At 48.7% G+C, this 21,286-nt stretch overlaps 1 protein-coding gene across 3 annotated transcripts in view; it reads left to right on the top strand.

Annotated features, from left to right (window-relative positions):
- The first annotated feature begins 3,936 nt into the window (after positions 1 to 3,936).
- The window catches only part of ZBTB44 (zinc finger and BTB domain containing 44), a 34,314-nt gene continuing 16,964 nt past the window's right edge, over positions 3,937 to 21,286 (top strand). The window contains exons 1-2 of one of the 3 annotated variants that reach the window (XM_050322909.1): positions 3,937 to 3,967; positions 19,871 to 20,940. In XM_050322909.1, coding sequence (XP_050178866.1) covers positions 19,890 to 20,940 — 1,051 coding nt within the window. In that variant the 5' untranslated portion in view covers positions 3,937 to 3,967; positions 19,871 to 19,889. Of the gene's footprint in view, positions 3,968 to 12,609; positions 12,849 to 19,870; positions 20,941 to 21,286 lie in introns of those variants that run through there. The other 2 variants (XM_050322910.1, XM_050322908.1) reach the window with 2 other exon arrangements.

Raw genomic sequence — 21,286 nt, 5'->3', positions numbered from 1 at the left:
TGTGGGACAAGAAATTAATCTTATGGGAACTTCTTTGACACCATATTCACAGTTGTACCCCAGAGGCAATGGGAACCAGAGGGCAGAGATGCATCTCTGTAGTTCCATCAGGGGGAAATTATTTACAGACTGGACCCTCACCCAGCCTGTGCTGCACATAACGCTGCTCCCCAGTTGGGGTAATTATATTTTATAGGCATATTTCCTCTTACAAGGCACTTGCAGAGGATGCAGGATGCCCGAGGCTACTGCCCCAGGCACGAGCATCACCAGGTATGTGTTGAAAGGGTGGTTGCCAACCCTCTTCCAGCCTTATTTTGCTACATATTGCAAGGCTCACCTCATAAAACACCCTCCTCAGCTCTGGGCTGGATTTATTATCCCTAGACTGAAGTGACCACAGTCTCCCAGCAAGGTCACACCAGTACCAGTGTGCTCCAGCCACAAATCCATCCTTATTTCTGTTGGGAACATCCATCCTGACATGTCCTAGAACCACGATGTCCCTTTTCTGCCATCATCCCTTACTCAGCTCATCCATCTCGGTGTCACAACCCCTCTGCTCTGGTAGATCCCTCTTTCTCCATACAGACACCTGTCAAATTTATCTTCAGGTGGCCAAGCAACTGGTCTGGTTCCTTGGCATTTTGGGAGGGTCTAAATTGCTGTTGCAATTCAAAGCACTTTAGAAAACACGTTTCTCTCCTAAACTCCTGCTTCAGCTTCCTCCCCTGCCGACCAGGATGCTTTAACCCCCCCAGGACTACACTGAGTGAGGGCCAGGCAAAGCATTCCCAGGCCTGGAGAGGGCATAAATCCTCCCAGTGCCAGGAGAAAAGCAGGAGTTTCCAAAGAGAGGAGTCAGCAGGATTGAGCTAAATCTGATTAACTGAGCCCTGGAGCAACAGGCAGGACGATGGAGAAGAGACAGTTCCTGCTCTCCAGTGGTAACTCAGGAGCAAGCAGCAAGCCCTGGAGGGTGGGAGCAAAGAGGTTTTCCCTCTGGAGCTGCTGGGGTCAGGGAGGGAATGCTGGGCAGGGAAGGTGTCCTTTTGCTTTGGGTGTCAATGGATGCATCCTGCCAGGAGCAGGCTGCCAGCAGCAAGGATTTGCTCCAAGAACAACTCAAGAACAGGAAAACACACCCAACAGGCTGCAAAAAAGAGGGCAAACCACCTTCCAGGTGGGAGTTGCACCTTCTGGTTGCTTGAATGGGGAAAACAAAGGAGAGATTCCAGGGTTAAAGCAAAGGGCCACTCCCTAGGGATGGACGGGAGAAGCACCTGGGTGTTTTCCAGGTGGGCGGGAAATCAGGATTTGTTTAGAAGGACAAAGGAAGATTTAAGGGGATGGCACAGACTCCACTCGTGCTGCAGATGGGAACCCCTTTGAAAGCTTTCTCCCGTGTTTCATACCCCTCAGATTCCCGGTTCCAACAAACGGGTGGCAGATGCACAAACCGGCTCTGCCACCGAACTGCTCAGGGTTTGTCTTGGTGTTGCTCCACCTACATCCACAAATCCATTCCAGGACGGTGTAAAATGTGTGTAAGAGCAAAACCTACCACCGGGAAAATACCTTCCCTGGTTTACTCCAGCAAATGCCATGGATTTGGGAATCACTGGAGAACCTCTCCAGGTATTGAGGGGCCTCCACGCTGAATTTCACGTCTTCCAGACACGAATTTGGGTACTTTGGACCCGATTTCCCTCCTGTGTCCTGCTCAGAGCAGGTCTTAAGCTGGATACAAAGCACGCAAAGCACTGACCAAGCATCTCCACTGCTCCCACCTGATGCTTTATTCCCGAAATTGTTACAAATCATCACTTTGAAACCATTTTGAAGACGCAACAGCCACGTCTACAGAGGTTGTTGTACAAAAATCCCGCTGCAAAACAAGGTCTGGAGGAAGGGGTTGCATGAATCCCATCAGATTAAGCTGAGCTTTAGGCTGAGTTAGTGCAGATTTGGACCAAATTATCGGGGGGGGATTAATTAGAGACTCATTAAAGATCAGTGGGAGGGATGCAAACTGGAGGTGGTTTGCATGGCTTTGGGATTCTTCTTTTCCCACTCTCTGGGTGCACTGGGACCCCACAGCAGTGCACCAGGACCCCGTCCCCCACTGTTACACCGCCCTGTTCCCCCCCATTCCCGGGTCCTATTCCCAGTCCCCATCCCCCCCTTCCCATTACCCGTTCCCATTTTGTTCCCTATTCCCGGTTGCCATCACCCCCATTCTCAGTTTGCGTTTCCAGTTCCTATCCCCCCATTCCCAGTTTCCCAGTTCCCGGTCCCATTCCTCCATTCCTGTTCCCAGTTGCCATGTCCCCATTCCTATTCCCGTTCCCAGTTCCTATCCCCCAATTCCCATTCCCGTTCCCGGTCGCAGCTGCCATTGCCCCATTCCCATTCCCTGTTCCCGTTTCAGGTTCCCATGTCCCCATTCCCAGTCCCGGTTGCCATCGCCCCATTCCCACTCCCATTCATTGTTCCTGTTCCCGGTTGCCATGCCCCTATTCCCATTCCTGTTCCCATTCCCATTCCCATCCCCATTCCCATTCCCGGTTGCCATGCCCCCATTCCCACTCCCATTCATTGTTCCTGTTCCTGGTTGCCATGCCCCTATTCCCATTCCCGTTCCTATTCCCACATTTCCATTCTCATTCCCATTCCCGGCTGCCATGTCCCCATTCCCACATTCCCATGCCCACATTCCCATTCCCGTTCCCTGTTCCCGTTCCCGGCTGCCATGCCCCCATTCCCACATTCCCATTCCCACATTCCCATTCCCATGCTCCCACTTCCCGTTCCGATTCCCATTCCCCGTTCCCATTCCTGGTTCCCATACCCGCTCCATTTCCTCCCATGCCCCATTCCCGTTCATTCCGGTTCATGCTCCCATTCCCACATTCCCGTTCCCATGCCCCCATTCCCGTTCCCATTCCCAGTTCCCATTCCCATTCCCCCATTCCCGTTCCCATGCCCCCATTCCCGTTCCCATTCCCACATTCCCGGTTCCCATTCCCACATTCCCGTTCCCATTCCCACATTCCCATTCCCTGTTCCCATTCCTGGTTCCCATGCCCCCATTCCCAGATTCCCATTCCCCCATTCCCGTTCCCATGCCCCCATTCCCGTTCCCATTCCCACATTCCCGTTCCCATTCCCCCATTCCCGTTCCTATGCCCCCATTCCCGTTCCCATTCCCACATTCCCGTTCCCATGTCCCCATTCCCGGTTCCCATGCCCCCATTCCCGGTTCCCATGTCCCCATTCCCGTTCCCATTCCCTGTTCCCATTCCCGTTCCCATGCCCCCATTCCCACTCCCATTCCCACATTCCCATTCCCCCATTCCCGTTCTCATTCCCGTTCCCATTCCCACTCCCATTCCCACATTCCCGGTTCCCATTCCCGTTCCCATTCCCATGCCCCCATTCCCGTTCCCATTCCTACATTCCCGTTCCCATGCCCCCATTCCCACTCCCATGCCCACATTCCCTGTTCCCATTCCCACATTCCCATTCCCACATTCCCGGTTCCTATTCCCACATTCCCATTCCCACATTCCCGGTTCCTATTCCCACATTCCCATTCCCACATTCCCGTTCCCATTCCCACATTCCCGTTCCCCCTCAGTGCCCCCTCCTGCCGGTGCCTGCCGTGTGCGGCAGTGCGGCGGCCCCGCCCCCGCGGGCGCGGTGCATTGTGGGACACAAACAAAGTGCCCGGGCGGGCGCGCGCGGAGCCTGCCGGCGCGCGCCCCCTGCCCTCGCCCCTGCACGCGCAGCGCGCGCGCCCCTCACGGACCCCCCACACCCCCTCGCGCGCGGGGTCGTGTCGCCCCTCACTCCCTCTCCCTTCCCTCCCCACCTCCTTCCTCCCCCCCTCCGAATCCCACAAACATCCTGCTCGTCCCGCCGGGCTGGCCTCAGATAGCGGCCCGGCCTCACCGACCGCCCGCAGGTAACCGGGGAGCGCGGCCGGGCCTGGCGCGGGAGGGGGGGCGGGCGGTCGGCGGCGCGGCGGCCGCAGGGTCCCCTCAGGGCCGGGGTCGGGGCCCTCCCGCCCCTCATCCCCGTTCGTGCCCCGCGGGGGAGCCCATTGCGCGCTGCACACACGGCGCGGGTGTCCCCCTCCCGCGGGGCCGGCTCGCCCCCGCGCCGCTCCGCGGGGTTCCCGCGGCCAGCCTGTCCCCCGGGCCGGTGTTTGTTCGGGGGTGTCCCCCGTGCCGGTGTTTGTTCGGGGGTGTCGCCTTCCTCCGTGGGTGTTCTCTGCCCCCCGTGCAAGTGTTTACCCCTCCGGGGCTATGCCGTGCCCTTGCGCCGCTGTTTGGGGGTGTCCCCTGCCCCGTGTCCCCCTGTCCGGGGGCGTCACCCCCCTCCGGGGACGTTCCCTGCCCCTGTGTCTGTGTTTGGGGGTGTCCCCTGCCCCCTGTCCCGGTGTCACCTCTCCGTAGGTGTCCCCTGCCCCGAGGGGTGGCTGCCCGTGCCCGTGGGTGCACCAAGCCTGTACTTCCAGGGGGTGCGAGGGGCAGTTTCCTGCATCCCAACGGGATACCTGCTGCCCCCGCTGCAGCTGATGGGAGGAAATAGAAGGATCCCCACGAGCCGTTGGGCAGAGCCTGCTGTTCCCGTGTTGTTGTTGTTTGTTTTTTTTCCTACAACAGCCCCTTCTGCACATTCCTTAGTGCCCATCTGCCGGGTCTGCTGTGCTGCCTCTGCTGTCAGAGGCACCTGCCCAGACCTGCTCCGTGTTTTTCTGCTCTCCTTCCACCTGACCAGAGTTCTATTGCTATAGAGACATAAACGTTGGCAGATTTTGGGAGGGTATCATCTGCTTCTTGCTTGCCCAGAGCCTGTTGCCCCTCTTTCCTGCACGCACTACCTCCCAAAATCCGCTGTCCCTGTTTCCATGTAAAGGTGAAATCAACTCCATGCTTGACCTGTTAAATCCTCCGCTCCAGGAGGCTCTTTCTTGCCTACAAAAAGCTGCTGAGCTTTCCCCCACCCAAGCAGACATACCCTCCCCCAGAGCCCGAGGGATGGCTCCTCCAGCCTGTCTCCTGTGCCATGGAGTCTGTTCTGCCCACTGGTGAAGGATGTGTGTCCCCTCCTCCACACACACACACACACACCAGGGTTATCCCACTGATTTCCTGCCAAGAGCTGGTGCATCCCATGCTGTGTGTGTTTGTGCACCTCAGGAAGGTGCAGCCTTTGGGACAGGCAGGCATTTCTCCTGGGTGCTCCCAGGGAGAAGGTTCCCGCTTTGTCCTTCCATGTCTCGGATGTTCCCGGAGACGCTCTGTGGCAGCTGTTCCAGGTCCTGCCCCCAGCTCTTCCCTGCTGCTTGTGCCAGGGAGGTCAGCCCTGTACCCACTGCTTGTTCCATCTTCCTGGCTGCTTGTTCCATCTTTTATGGCTGAGATTCCCACCCTTGGCCTTCCTGCTCCCCGTTGATCCTGCACTGTGATAGTCTCAGGTTAAGCCTACCTTGGTTTTCACTTTGGCCTCGAGGTTTTCTTTGCTGAACAGTCCACCAGAGTAAAATCAGGTAGCCTTTGTACTGCCTGGGTATCTGCAGATCCCACAGGTCTTTTCTGGTCATAGACATCATTTGTCCATTCCAGGATCTCTTCTGAGACCTCCAAGCCCTTCCAGTGCCTACAGGAGGCACTCCAGGCACTCCAGCTCCAAGAGAGCTGGAGAGGGACTTCGGACAAGGCCATGGAGTGACAGTTCAAGGGGGAATGGTCTCCCACTGCCAGAGGACAGGGTTAGATGGGATATTGGGAAGGAATTGTTCCCTGGGAGGGTGGGCAGGCCCTGGCACAGGTTGCCCAGAGAAGCTGTGGCTGCCCCTGGATCCCTGGAAGTGTCCAAGGCCAGGTTGGATGGGGCTTGGAGCAACCTGGGCTAGTGGAAGGTGTCCCTGCCCATGGCAGGGGAGTTGGACTAGATAATCTCTAAGGTCCCTTCCAACCCAGACGTGGGATGTTTCTAGAAGTCTCTGCTTTCATAGTTTTCCTCGGCTGAGGCCCTTGCTTTGCTGGATCCACGTGTGGAGTTTCTCAGGTTTCCTGGTTACGTGTTTGCCCCTTCTCTTCTCCCGTGCTTTTGCTTGGCACGAGGCTTTTCCTTTCCCCTTTTAACATTTTTATTTCATTTTCCTTGGGGTGTATCCCCCAGGTATCCACCTGGCAGCTCTTCCTGAGGTGCAGGTCCCGGTTCCCCTCCCGGAGCTGATCCCTGGCTCCCAGCTGGGTGTTCCCACAGAGGAGGTGATGTGTTGTTTGTGCTGCAAGGTGATGCTGAGTGGGAATGATTCCTGTGCAGGCAGGTCACAGACCAGCATCCAGGAGTCTTTTGGGTGTTTTGAGTGCAATGTGTTTTTCTTCTGCCATGGAGGTCTCTTAGTTGACGTCTCCACGTGACTCAGATCTGAGTTGTGATGCACCCGAGGACCTTGCCTGGGTTTAAGTACAGCTATTTCAGGAGGTGGAGCTGAACCTGAGAGCTCAGACACGGCTCTCCCAGTGTAAATACTACCATTGATATATCAAACTGTTTATTCCAGTTACAATGCTCTAAGTGTCTCTCCCTCGAGACTACTTGTATTTAAACAGCTGGTTTTAATCCGAAGCTTTAATTGGTGCAAACACTCCAAGCAGTCCCTTTCCAGGGGGAGGGAATTTCCAACCCTACTTTAGGCTCCCCAGGTGGGTGTTTCAGGGATGCTGACTGGCCAGGAGGGAGGATGACACTGGAGTTGTTTACAGGGTGAGAGGATTCCCGTTCCTGTGAGTGAGGTTTGGAGGGGGACAGTGTCATTATGTATTCCTTGCTCAGGGCGTAAGAGGAGTAGCGAGCCAGGGAAACTGAATCCTTGCCATGTTTGTTGCAACAGGAGCTTAATCATAAACTCTGGCACTTCCCAAAGGGGTGGTTTCATTCTGTGGTGTCTGGAGGGAATTGTGCTGTTCAGAGGGTCTGGTCAGCTGTTTGCCTAGAGGATCAAAAGCAAATTCAGCTTCCCCCTGTCTGAGGTTGAACAAGCACCCAAACATTGGTTTTGGTTGTATCCCATGACTCGCTGGAGGTGTTTTTAGGTCCTTGTGAATGAGTGTGTGGTGCCTGTGTTGTGTGAGGTGTTTGTGTGACCCGGGACCAAGTCTTGGGCCCTTCACACTTTTGTGTGTTATTTCACAACTTATTTCACCGGCCTTGGCCATTACATCTGCTAAACTTCTTTTTCAGTGGGCTCAGAGGATGTCTGAGTGTATGGGAGAGCATCTGGTGATATATGTAGCTTCACTCCTGTTAGCATTATAATCCACTAGTTTAAACGAGAAGAAAGTCAAACTGTGACAAAGCAGTGATGCTTCTGCTGGCACGTGACAAGGAAGGAGATGTCCCCTGACGTAGAAGGGGTTGTCTGTTGACATTTTTCTCCCTCTCCCGGTTATAAGTAGGTTATCCCTGCTCAAATTATGCAACCGTGCAGACAGCCAGACTTCAGGAATTCCAAATACTTCAATGTGTCAAGTGCTGCCTTCTAAATGAAATGCCACGGTTGCAGAGCCTGTTCACAGTCTGTCACTTCAAATACAACATCGGGCTTGGAACCGCGTGTGGCTGGGAAGGGGCAGCAGCTTAATTGCTCCTTCCCTCGGGGAAGTGTTGTGTGAGGTTGCAGGAGCCAAGCCGGGTGGGAGAGGTGCCTCTCTACCTGTGACAGCGTTTCCACGTGGAAGCCAGCAGTTACAAGCAGGAAAAAAACATCCTGAAAGCATCGATTTCTGCAACAAATTGAAACTCCTTGCTCTTTGTGCCGGTGGCTGTTGCCTCCGAGATGCTGTTTCCAGCATCCAGATCTAATTAAATAGTTGTGTGCTTATTGCTAAGTAAACACTGGAGTCCATTACTCTTAACTTGCCTTGGAGATCAAATTGATTCTTCTAATGGTTTCACTGGATGAAAGCAAATGTGCTAGGATTGCTTTGTGCAAGGTGCCTAAATGAGATGGTGGCGGTAGGAAACGAGCTGCAAACCTGATAAAATGGGATGACAAGAACCATAAATGCTCAGCTTTTAATTTAATTCTTGCATTGCAGTTAATCAAGTTAAGGAAGGGACTTAAACTGTGCATTAATTGTCGATAGCGTGTTTTTAATGCATTCCAGTTCAGGGCTGGGGAAATAATTATTTCACATGAACAGGTTTATCAGAGCACGGGAATGACGGGATAATAAGGACTGCAAAAAGTGTGTTGGGCTCAGCATGTGGTGTGTGACAGTGGCCAGGAGTAAATCATTAGGGGAAGAGTGGAGGAGCAAACACAGACTGCTCAGTCACGTCCCCTGTGCATCTACTGCACTTTGGGGTTTATTATTTGAGGTGATTTGACCACAATATTTGTTTGCCTGCTCTACCCAAGGAGGCTGAATAAAGGCAGGTTTTTTCAGAGCATGAAGAGGTGCTCTCTAAAAGGACACTTTGTAGCTCATCTGTGATAACATTGTAAACATTTACTGTGTGTAATGTTTTATATTCAGAAGTACAAGTGAGCATAGTAATTGTAGTGAGAGATATTTTAGTGGAAATGTAGTTAGAGCTGCTGAAGAAGATCTGAGTTTATAAACACATCTACAGATGGCACTTGGTAAAGCATTTTGTATTTGGATATTACCAAGAGTGTGTTACGGAAAAACTACAATTTTATCATACTTACCAGAGTTAAATCTTTTGGAAGGTGTTGGAAGCGTGAAGATTCCACGTCCTGTGGAGACCTGAGAGTCCCAGAAATAACTTGTGGGTTTAGGAATAACTGCAGAGTTAAGGGACAGGTTGGTCCCATATTAGGGACAGTGTTGGAGCTCTGTGGGCTGACACCCTCTGCAGTCTTCTGCCTTCTTTGTGTTGGGGTTTTTAAGTGGATAAATGGCCCTGTTAGGAAATACCTGCTCTGAGAAGTTTCTGTGCAATGTTAGGTTTAAAAAACCCCACAAAACTCTCCTTGGATATGGTTCTGCCAGCCCAGCATTGGCCATACAAGGGCAGGCAGCTGCAGCCTGTGGCGTTGCTGCTCACCTGATAACATGATTTGTAGATAAATACAAGGATTTTTCGTTCGGGGGGGGGGGGCAAGAAGAGCTCCTTTTAGGCATTTATCTGCATAAATGAGTCATTAGGAAAATGAAGGGTACACGTAGTGCTGAAAGGGTGATGACACAACCACATTCCTGCCTTGCTCGAGCATGTTCGGGATTCTTTATAGCTGCTTCCGCTGGGAAGGTGGCTGTTGTTTATGTGTCTGTGACACCTTGACTCGCTGGCAGCGCTCCACGCTGTCTGGATTACCCTCTGCCGATTGCCCGGCATGGGAGGTTTTTCTGGCATCTCTCCCCTCTGCTCTTCGCTCAGGTTTTTCCTCGCTGTTGCTTCCAGCACTTGAGGTGTTAACGGGCCTGGGGAGAGGGGAGATCTGCGTTGCGCTGCCCCCAAATTCCTTGTTTATAGTTACCATGGATTACACTGTAACACCTCCCTGATAATCTGGAAGAGAAGTGAGCGAGAAACTGCCAGTCCTTGTAACCCTCCTAGAATGTTTTGGTGTGAGTTACAAAACCCGTGCCGCTTTGCCTGATATTTCTTCCACGTTCTAGCACCAAAAAGGGCTTGGAAATTTTTGCTTTCGTGACTAATTTGGGAGGCTGACTTGAGTAGTCTTTCATGTATATATATATTTTTTTTTTCCCCGAGTTTATATTGATATGCTGTTCTGAGTGAAGACTAAAATGCAGTGGGTAGCCATGGTAAAACAAGAAAAAAATAGCTTTCTGGAATTAATTTAAACTAGCAGGTTGCTGCCACATGACAAATGAAAGTACTTTGTGCACGTTTTTTTGGCAATTTGCAGTATTTAAAAATAATTTAATTTTCAATTGTATTTCTTGGTGCTGCTTTTAAAGACCAAGGATTATAAAACTGAAGCCTTGCTTTTTATTACACAGAGTGGGAAGCAGTCATGAAACAGCTTTTTTTCTACGCTGAGAAATTCGGGGAAAATTTTACCTGAGTTTGCAGGGAGTGGAAGTGTAAAGAAGTTACTGAGATCACATAAAAATGATGCATGAAAACTGCCGTTGTTAAATATGAACCTGTGCCTCGGGGATGTAACACATCAGTCCTATAATCTGATTACATCCTGAGGCACTTCCATGCATAAGGATACAATGACAACTATGAATTCACTTGTTGCTTTTATTGTAGTAAAAAAAACCCCACACCTTAAATGGAGATTTGTTTCATATGTTGATGACACAAACACCTTACTTTTAGGGCCGTTTCTGGTAGTTTGATCATGAGCTTTTTTGGAGAGCTGGTGAAAAACAGAAAGTGCGGGAAAGTGAATCTGTGAAGTATCCCAAAACACTCTGTCTAGTGAAGTTCACACATGGATTTTTATTATGAGAATAAAGGTAATTCAGTGTGGAACAAGACCTTTCAGCAGCTGCTGCTCATGTTGTTAAATGAGCCTCAGTTTTAAGTACTGTCAGAAAATTTGCTTTTATGTGTTACACGGAGCACTAATGTGAGATTCCTACAATGCAGTGTTTAAAGTGCTGGAGGCTGGGCAAGGTGGCATTTATCTGCTTTGCTTATTCAACCATGTGAAAGCTATATTAGGCACATAAACTTTATACCCTGCACGGCAGCTTCTGAAAGGCAACAAGTTAAATCTGAGTCCCTTGAAACAGTGAATGGTAACATTCTGTTCTCCCAAAGAGCCGACTTGGGGTGATCACACCAAAACTCCAACAACTGTGTCAAGGCTGGGGAAAACAAGACAAGACTCCCCAGATAAATCTTCTTTCAGTCTGGTTGTTGCATGAAACACAGGTTTGGTTGGAGCCAGCAAACTTGAGTGACGTAGGAAAGTACAGAGCCTTAAAAAAACGACATTTATCTTAGTTATGTATCTGTAAAAGATCTCCAAGAACATCTTGTGTTGCAGAAAAGTGGCCAGTGGCATCAGCTCAATTTACATACAGCACTACTGTCCTGCCCTGATTATTGTAATCTCTGCTTTTAATGAGATCCTGAGATTAAGAGCTGTGGTGCTGATCAGTGCACTTAATGTACACCCTCTCAGTTCTGGCTGGAACGTGGTTGGTGAAGTCAGATGCCCTGAAAAGATCAGTGTTTACTTTGCAGACACCTTAAAGGGTAGCTACCCAGAGGAGGAAATCAAACCCAAAAACCCCCTCTTGAGAATCTTTCAGGGGGTGAAAATACATCTTGACAAATACCTGACCAAAACTGAGGCATTGCAATAGGCTGGTGGTTCTGGGGGCCTTTTGGTTGGCCCAAATAGTGTGGAGATCTTGCTCCCAAGTTACTTTTAACTCACTGGCTTCCAGTTTACAGCTCAAGTCCATTATTAGCTCCTTAATATAAAACATTTGAATTAAGGTCTCATCATAGCTGGCATTTCCTCTTTTTCTGAAAAATACGTTATCAAGTTTGAGATACTTCAACTTCAGTAAGCACAGGTGGTGTCCCATTTTCTGTTTGTTTTCTTATTCTTAATTTTTTCCTCAGATTGTTTTCATTTCACCACATTTCTGCAGTTGTATACAAACAGCTATAATCATTTATCTTTGAGAGATGAAAACATCTCTATATTTTTAAATAACCAGACCTTGTGCACTAAATATTTGAGAGAAGAAATAATCACAGTGTTAATGTTGCCAAGCTTTTTTGCAGGTGTGTGTTACAAAACGAGACGGTCTTTGAACAATCCTGCACTTTGTGTTGCACTCACACCTTTTCCCTGAGAATTCAAATATCAGTGTTTAATCACAGCAGTGTCTGATGGAAGCACTTTCAGATTGACTTCTAATGAAAGGAGTGCTAACATGTTTTTACACACCTCCAGCGTGGTCTTTAATCTGCAAGTTTTATCTGGGCCGGGAGTTGTAGCCGTGCTTTAATCTTCCTGCTGTGTTAATCCAGCACACTCAGTGCCATGGACAGAGCTCTGGGTTGTCTGAAATTCCAGCCCTGTGACACTTCCACAGTTAAGAATGCCCTGGTTTATCTGTGTGTTGGTTATCAGCTGCAGGGACCACAACTCTCACTTGCCTGAGACGTAAGTGATGTGCAGTTCCTGACATAAAAATTAAAAAGAGAGGTTTGCCATAGGATTGAATTCTCCTGCCAGTTGGAGATCAGTCAGGAGAAAGTCTTGCAGGCCCCTTCCTGTAGGCCATATATGCAGGATGATGAGGGACAAGAATAAATCTGGAACTGTCACTCCCGTGAGGAAATCACCAGCCAGACACATTGCACATCATGTTTGATGTACAAACAGCAGTTCCTGAAAAATAGGGATTGTTTGACAAATGGTTTTCAGCTTTTCCTTTGCTATGACATCCCAGTAAAGAACAACAGCTCTGTGATGTTTTATGTGGGGTTTAATACTCTAAAATAAAAGTAGTAGACGTGTACACCTCTTTTTCTTTACTGCAGATGTTTGGGGCACAGTTAGGTCACTGTGAAGCCTTCCCTTCTTCTAGCTGAACAATCCCAATTCTCGCAGCCTTTCAGACTAGACAGATCTTTTCCAACCTAAATGATTGTGTGATTTTGCAGGACAGTGTTAGTGTTGAGTCCTCACAGGGTCTCAATCAGTCTCTAAGGATACTTTGGCTTCTCCCACAGGCCCCTTCTGTTCTGCTCAGATGAACTGAGCCCAGACAGCCACCCCCCAGCTCAGGGGATGTGTCCTGAGGGCTGCTGAAGTTCTGAATCATTGTGCATTCCAAGCCTTGGAACCCACTGTAAGTGATGGATGAGCATGACAGAATTGCTGAGCAGGCCCTGGACTCATCATGACAAAATGAGAATTTTTGTGTCTATTTTTAGGAATGGGAGCTCTTTTCTTGCCCTCACACCTGGTGTGTATCTGTTGCCCTGCCACTGAGTAAATCCCACGTTGAGGCACGTGCAGAGCTCGAGTTGGGTGTGTGTATCAGCAGCACTGTTGGTTTCTGACCAAATCTTAAACCTTGCTGCTGGGAAGAGTTAAACCAGAAAGCTGGAATAGGTGAATTGTTTTGCTCTCTCTTATACAGGAATATACCTCAAGAAGTTAACTATATTAGCTTCTTCCAAAAAACCAACAGTGAATCAGGCCCAGTTGCCAGAAGCAGTGGCTGTGTTTTGAGTGACAAATTGCAGGGGTGATAAGTGGCTGGGAGCCTGGGCATCTCGTGGAGGAGGGGGGTCAGCTCCTGGATTCAACACCCAGCTGCAGTTCCAGTCACAAAAACCAGTCTAAGATAAGCTGTGCTTGCTCTTCTGTTGGTACTGTTCCCCTAAAACGTGCATGTCAATGTTTTCTAATTTTATCCTCCCAGGAGTGTTCTGTTGCAGCTGACCTACCATCTCAACTTACAATAAAACCATTTTGGAGAATAAATTGCTGGGTTTGGCACCCCACTACTTGTCTCAATGCAGCAGCCCCGGGGATTAAAACTCACCTACTCAATTTGCATCGTGCAGATTCACCTTCCCGTGATCCCAGTCATTCTCCTCCTATCCCTGTGAAATATTAATGTTTTCAGTAGCAGTGACAATGGGAGTCAGGGCTGTGACTGTGAGCTGGGGCCTTGCCATGGCCACGCACATCTGCTTCCTTCTCAGGGCATGGTACAGTTAAAGCTTTTGTTTGCTTGCATTACAGGGTTTCATTTTGGGCAAACTGAAGAGATCTTTGTAGATAAATACTATTCCTGATGGAATAAATACTATTCCTGATGGTCTGATGGAGAACTTACAGTAAAGAACTGCTGTGTGCTTTTGCACCTGCCTGTTTCCTGCCCTGCAGAAGTTTACCTTGGTTGCTGCCAGAAGTTTTCGTGGGCTCTGTCACAGCTCAGGATTTCCAGATGTGCAAATCTTTTCAGCAGTTTTGTAGGAAGAGTTGCAGCCTTGGTGTCTTGACTGTGCTCATTAGAAACTTTTATCTAGGTGCTTACAAGTGTATTTAAAACTGGGGAACAGGGAGAGCTTTTTGGTACAATGCAGTTTCCATGTGTTAAACACTTAAGAGGCTCTGAAAATTATTTACACAGACCTGGATCAGTTTGAACAGTGGTGCTTCCTGATAGTGGTTTTATTTGCCTCCATTAAGCTTAACTCTAGTTCTGGAGTACTGCCTGCCACCCTTCTGCAGCAGCCTCTGGTGGACTCTGCCTAAAGTTTAGGAAGATGTAAATTTTAGAATTTGGAAAGTCTCTTTACCAGGAGTTTTTCAGAGGAGGAGGTGGCTGCTTGTGAAGCCTTTTTGCATCCTTGCAAAGCGCTCTTGCAAATAAAAAATAAAAATTAAGGTACAAGCTGGGGTGTGAGTACAGAGCAGCCACCAAATGCTTTCTGTGGATGTCACTAGTGGTACATGAAGGCAGTGGCTCTAAAGCTCTGGCACGTGAAGTTGTCAACAGTGGTGTCCAAACCCCCAGTCCTTACAAACTCTGTGGTCTTGTCAGGTGCAGTGTTTCTGGAGTGCACAGGCAAAGCACAGCACACTTTGTATGCCTTCTGCTGTGGCAGGGGGTGTTACTGCTGACAGTAAATGGGAGGGGTGTATTTCAGGCCTTCAGCTTGGGAGGTGAAATTGCTCTTCCAGTGCAGCTCCCGGGTGGAGTCCCCTGGAGTTACTTTGCTGCCATCAGCCATTCTTGGCTGAGCAGATCTTCCCAGAGGACTGTCCCATGTGCAAAGAACATCTCCAAGAACAAAAGACCTCCAAACTCCTTAAAACAAAAAGTTGTCCTCTTCTGAGGAGCTGGGAGGGAAGGGACACAGGAGTGTCCTGGGGTGTGTCAGTGGACTGAGTTGGGGCCAAGGGCCAGCTCAGCCCCAGCACTGAGCTCCCAGTTTTATGCAGGGCATGGCATCACCTCACTCCACGTACAGGCTGGAGCTCAGCATGTAATTCAGGTTTAACAGACCGGTGTTTATGCCTCAACACTGGTTCCTTTGTGCACTCAGGGTTTGAAATCTGCTGTCCTGGAGGAAATGGAAGTTCTGAAGCCCTGCATACTTCCCAGGATGGTTCACTTCCCTGGTCCTCTCACCCACTGCAGCCAAAGGTTACAGGTTTGCATTCCACAGATTCCACAGCACCAAAGTGGATGCTGCACATTGATGTGATTTTGAGCACAGAAGGCTCCTGTTTGCCTCCTCATTTTTGTGAATACCACTGGGCTTGGCTGTGTTGGGCTGAGCTCAAACTAGGTTTACTGTCCTGGGTTAAAATATGGTTTTAAATAAAGTTTAGAAAGTGCTGTTGGTTTGTTTGAATCGAGAACAGTGTGGCAGCTCCAGCCAGCAGTTTGTGAAGTGAAGCAGGGCCAGATCTGTAGTGGAGATTGTACCTTTGCTAGGCCAGCTGCTGTTGGGGAAACAGATGCGTGTTTAGATACACGAGTGTTGCAGGCCCAAAATAGAAATAGCAAACTATAAGTTAAACACACACTAAGACCAGTTATTCTGATTCAGTCATGAATTTAAGTGTGCAAAACAGTTAATTTGAGAGAAAGAGAAGGGTGCTGGTACCTGCATACTGCAGTGACAGAGATGAAGTGATCCAGGTCACACGTTTATCCACGTGGAACATTTGTCTGTGTCTGGCTGCTGCTGTTGATTGGGATGGTGCTGCCGGTGCCCAAGGAGTGATCTGCATTAAAAATAAATTAAAAAAAATAATTAGTGACCTGATTTGCACCATGGCCTCACAGGTGAGTAATTGTACCTAAGGGATTGCTGAGAAATCCCAAAAGGGTGAGAATTTCCTGAGCTTTTTGAGTGCCAAAGGCAACGTGGCATTTATGTATCTGAAGTCTGTTGGTTTCAGTATTCAGAAAAATTTAGTGTTTTCATGCTGTAGGTTGCCACAGGTCAGGATATGGAGGTTAAAGGTGGGGTGGTAGTTTTGTGGTGCTAAAAAGTACTTGTGCTGTAAAATGATGTGACTGAGTGAGAAGCTGAATGTGAGCAGCTCTGTATCTCATTCACTGACTCTTCCAGAAGATTGTTGTAGGGACCATGTTTCAAACCCAATGATTTGAGGCACAACAGAAGGTGAATAAGGAGTTAAACTTGGTGTACACGAAGTAGGCAGGTCACCTGAGGAATATTTCTTACTTCTGTTCTAATTCCTTTTCCATTTACAGTTTCATTACATTATAACATTACATTTATAGAGTACAGTTTCTTCTTTACTGTTTCTAAGCACGGAAACTTGACACATGTTTAATGCCAAAATAGTGAATGTGACTTGGTAACTGTTGCTAAAACTTGTTTTTTGGTAGCCTTGAAACAGTGAGAATGAGCTGAGTTACCCTGAACTACTTAAAGGTCAGGTCTCTGTTAGTGCTTCTGGGAGTAAAAAAAAGCAACTAATTTTCAACTAAATTGTACAAAGTCTTTGATACAGTAGCACTTCCCTTCACACTGCTTTTGGCTAATAGTGGACAAAGTTCTCCTTGCCCTGCAGGTCCTGTAGTGCTCATGTTTGAATTCTCCCCTTCTCCGAGGATCTGCACCTTGGTGGTGAATCCCCACACATCTCCAGGGCAGGGATGCCCTCTGTAAAAAACATTCTCTTTAACTGCAAAGGTCTGTTCAGTACAGCCTGTTAAATATGGGCTAAAGTCTCCATATCTTTATCTTTAAAACTTGTGAAAGTGTCTTTAAATGTCATCGGATTTCCCTAGAGCTCAGAAATTCTCCATGAGCTGTGGGCAAGGGGTGTGTGCCTCAGGATTGTGGGGAGGAGGAGGAAAAGCTTCTGTCTCTGTGATACCATCCCTGATCCCTGCTTGGAGAATCCCTGGTGGTTTGTGGCTCGAAGATGAACAACTTTGCCAGCTCCAACCCACTTACCACTTAGTTGAGGTGTGCACCTCACTGTCCCCACCCCAGCACTCCCGAGGGAACAGGTATATTTAGTTCTGCATTTTGGTTCTGTAATCACTCCTGGATGTGCCACCCTGCACTTCATGGTCCAGCAGCTCCCTCAGGGACTGGCTGATAATGGGAAATCAGACGTGCCAAGATGTCATTTCAAAATGGTGATGGGACAGAAATGTTGGACTTGGGGTGAAACTGTAACATTGCAGCCCTTTCCCCTCTTTGATCACTGGGAGTGCAGCTGGAAAAATGCCCTGTGCCACTGAGGATTCCCAGGGAGAGTTGATCCATTTTATAACCTGGCTGCTCTAGCACGCTCAGCTTTTCGTGGGGAAAATATTTTCAAATTGTTTCAACTGCCTTCTAAAAATATGTGATGTTTTTACTACCTCATTAACTGTAAGGAGCTGATATTGTTCGCCCTCCTCAGCCCACCCCTTTGGATTTTCCCAAAAATGCTCCTTGTCCACACTGAGGCCTGGGTAGGAGCCACTTGTTTGAATGGTGGTGTCAGTGCAATGAGGGGGAAAAGTCATTTTATGGAAGTGATTTGACAGAGCAATATCCCACGTTCGTGGCAGGAACGCTGCTCCCGTAATAAATTTAAATCAGTTTATTGCACATCGCTGACTTCCGCTATTTTATTTTGAATTCTGTAACCAGATCAAGGTCAAGGAAGCAAAAGATGAAAGAAGGGGGAAAGGAAGCCAGAAGAGGGGAGAGGCTGCAGGAGGGGGGAAGCAGGACAAGGAATGGTTCAGAGCAGGGCAGCAGAGCCGAGCTCTCACTTAGGGACTGAGGGATGAGCATTCCTCACTCAGCTGACCAGGAAAATGGGTTATTGTGGGCCTGCAGGAACTGGGAGGATTGCTCTTGATTCTCTCCTTGTTCGTAATGATGGATCGGTGCTATTTCTGAACAGCAGATTGTTCTGTGGATGGTCCTTGTGAATGTTTTATTCCTTTTGTAGGCAGTTCCTGAACAGAAGCACTTCTGGACTTGTGATGTGCCAAGCAAGTGCTGCAGCGCCTGGGATTTCAGAAGGAAGGGTATCCCAAGGCCATTTTAGAATATGCTGTTACAAGCTTTTACTGTAGTGTTTTGGTCTGAGATCAATGGAATATGCTTTTCATTTGATTCATGCTGGAGAACAAACAGTCTGGATGTTCAGGTGCCTCACGAGGTCGATCCATTTTCTTTCAGTGAAGGGAGTGTTTTGCTTGTGCTTAACTTCTTCCTCTGCACTAGTGTGAAATCTCATTTTAAACCCAAACAGCCCTTACAGTTTCTCCCAGACTTTATATTGTCAAGTGTTAGTTAATCTGTTCTCTCCAACAGTTCTTTTTCCTCTGTCTGAAAGGGTTTGAGTATCAAAAGTGAAACCCCAGCAACAAGAACCAGCCAAGTGTAAATGTGTGTAGAACAAGGTAGACTCTGACAGCTGCCATTTCAATATGTGACATTTGGGGTAAGCTGTTCCAAACTTGCTCTTGGTAGCTGAGAATCTCCACATGAGCAACTTGTAAATGTGGTGTGGTTTTGTGTATGTGGAAGGGAAAGAAGGATGATGTGAAGAAGCTGCTGACTCCAGGAGCTAATCAGATCCAATTATGTTGTTGATGTTTAACCCGGTGATATTTCTATATCATGGTAATTGTGAGAGGCATGTGGAACACAGAAACCCTTCATGGAAACTTGGAGGGGTGGGGACGGGACTTAAGAAGGTGGAACATGGTGGGTTGTGTTTCCTTTCCAGTGAAATAATTCAGAAGAGGTTGGAGAAAACCCAGGAACTGATTTTCTTGGTGGTCACAGCAGTTCCAGTTCCATCCCAGGGGATGTCTGGGCATGTGGCATCTCGCCTGGCACTGTCTTTCCCCTGTGTACTGCAGGGGGATTGAGCGGTGATCAGCTTCATCCTCCTCAAATCAGAGTCATTTAGTTTTTAGAGGCTGCTGCTGCCCTAAAACTTGCAGCCAGTGTGGGTCACACCTCCTATTCTTACACAGAACACAAGCATTTGCTCCCACATGCAGAGAACCCCAAGAAGGGAGGTTTATATTGTCATAAGAAAAAAGTTGCCCTCCTTGTATTATTTATATCACACATATAAAATCAATATATATGTATCTGATAGAGACTTAAACCTTCCTTTGAGGCTTCCAGTGCATTGTGTTTCTGAAGGAATTTTCAATCACCCCTCACCCTAGTCCAAAACTGTTTATTAAAAGCAGCTTTAGGCAGTCAGTACCTGCACTGCAGCAGGAAAGCAGGGCTACTGGCAGCTGTTGTTTTATGTTTACCAGCTTGAACTCTGGCCTCTGGAAATTCATGTTGTAGTTTCTCTAAAGCTTTTCTGGAATTAAATACCATCTCTGGGAGATTTACTTGCTCCTGCACACTTGTAAGTTGACCCAAGCTGACATCTTTTCCACTTAAAAGAAACATTCAACGCTCTTGTCAGGTTTAAGAACAGTGAGCAAGAGTTTTCTGGGCCCAGAAGGTAAAAATACAGGTTTCTACTCACTGTTAGTTAAAAAAAAAAAAAAGCTTTTGTTTTAGTATTGCAAACATTTCTGTGAAGCGTGTGGGATATTTGGGTTTGAGTGGGCAGTGGCAGAAATATGGAAGATTATATAGGTTTATTTATTATATATGTATATAGAGAGAGATATAGGGAGGTATAGATAGATATAGGGATAGACTGCAAGCAATCTGATCTGTGTTTATGAAACTCACAAGTAAGTAATTGCATTTCTGTAGAATTAGTCCCTTGCACAACCAGAAAAACTGATCTGAAAGAATTTGGCTGAATTCTCTTCTTATAAAGCCACCTGACTTCTGCTTTCCGACACGGAAATGACAGTTTTGCTCTTTATTCCAGGACACCCGTGATCTCTCGTATGTGGGAAGAACGCTGGGAGAACCATCTGAAAATGGGTGTTAAAACATTCACTCATAACTCCCCTGCCCACAGTCAGGAGATGCTGGGGAAGCTGAACATGCTGCGCAACGACGGGCACTTCTGCGACATCACCATCCGCGTGCAGGACAAGATCTTCCGGGCGCACAAGGTGGTGCTGGCGGCCTGCAGCGACTTCTTCCGCTCCAAACTCGTGGGCCAAGCGGAGGACGAGAGCAAGAGCGTGTTGGACCTGCACCACGTGACGGTGACGGGGTTCATCCCGCTGCTGGAGTACGCCTACACGGCGACGCTGTCCATCAACACGGAGAACATCATCGACGTGCTGGCCGCGGCCAGCTACATGCAGATGTTCAGCGTGGCCAGCACGTGCTCCGAGTTCATGAAGTCCAGCATTTTGTGGAACACGCCCACCAGCCAGCAGGAGAAGGTGCTGGATGCGGGGCAGGAGAACAGTGCAAACTGCAATTTCACCTCCCGGGACGGCAGCCTTTCCCCCGTGTCCTCCGAGTGCAGCGTGGTGGAGAGAACCATCCCCGTGTGCCGGGAGTCGCGCAGGAAGCGCAAAAGCTACATCGTCATGTCCCCCGAGAGCCCCCTCAAGTGCAACACCCAAACCAGCTCCCCCCAAGTGCTCAACCCCTCGGCTTCCTACCCCGAGTCCAGAAACCAGCCCGTGGACTCGTCCTTAGCTTTTCCCTGGACTTTTCCTTTCGGGATCGATCGAAGGCTTCAGTCGGAGAAGGTGAAGCAGGCGGAGAACTCGCGGACTTTGGAAATGCCCGGGCCCTCCGAGTCCAACCGGAGAATGGCGGATTACGTGACTTGTGAGAGCACCAAAGCCAGTTCTCCCCTGGTGATCGAGGAGGACGTGCGAGTGAAGGTGGAGAGGCTGAGCGACGAGGAGGTGCACGAGGAGGTGTCGCAGCCCGTGAGCGCTTCCCAGAGCTCCCTGAGCGACCAGCAGACGGTCCCGGGGAGCGAGCAGGTGCAGGAGGATCTCCTGATCAGCCCACAGTCTTCATCCATAGGTATGACCATTTCAGGTATCAGCACGTACAGAAATGCCTGCAATAGGCACGTGTGCACCTGTGAGTTTACTGGAGGAACCTGCCTCCTGAGTTTTTATGCTTTGCTTATAAACTTGGGAGTTCTTTAAATAACTTTGCAGCTGAGAAAGCTACGCCCTCCTCGTTCAGCAGAGGTTGGTAACTCCTTTTTACCTCTAGCTGCCTGACTGAGGGAACTAATTGTGCTGTCATTAGTGTCCAAAGGACGTGATGTCAGCTGAGCTGCAGCACCAGATCTGTGGCCATAAAGGGTTACCCCAGGACTTTGCATCAGGCATCAAATCTTGTATAATCGTGACAGAGAGCC

The sequence above is a fragment of the Myiozetetes cayanensis genome, unplaced genomic scaffold (genome assembly GCF_022539395.1).
Source record: "Myiozetetes cayanensis isolate MyiCay16 unplaced genomic scaffold, myiCay2020 scf29, whole genome shotgun sequence".
Taxonomy (NCBI): domain Eukaryota; kingdom Metazoa; phylum Chordata; class Aves; order Passeriformes; family Tyrannidae; genus Myiozetetes; species Myiozetetes cayanensis.
This window is presented reverse-complemented; position numbering and strand designations above follow the sequence as displayed.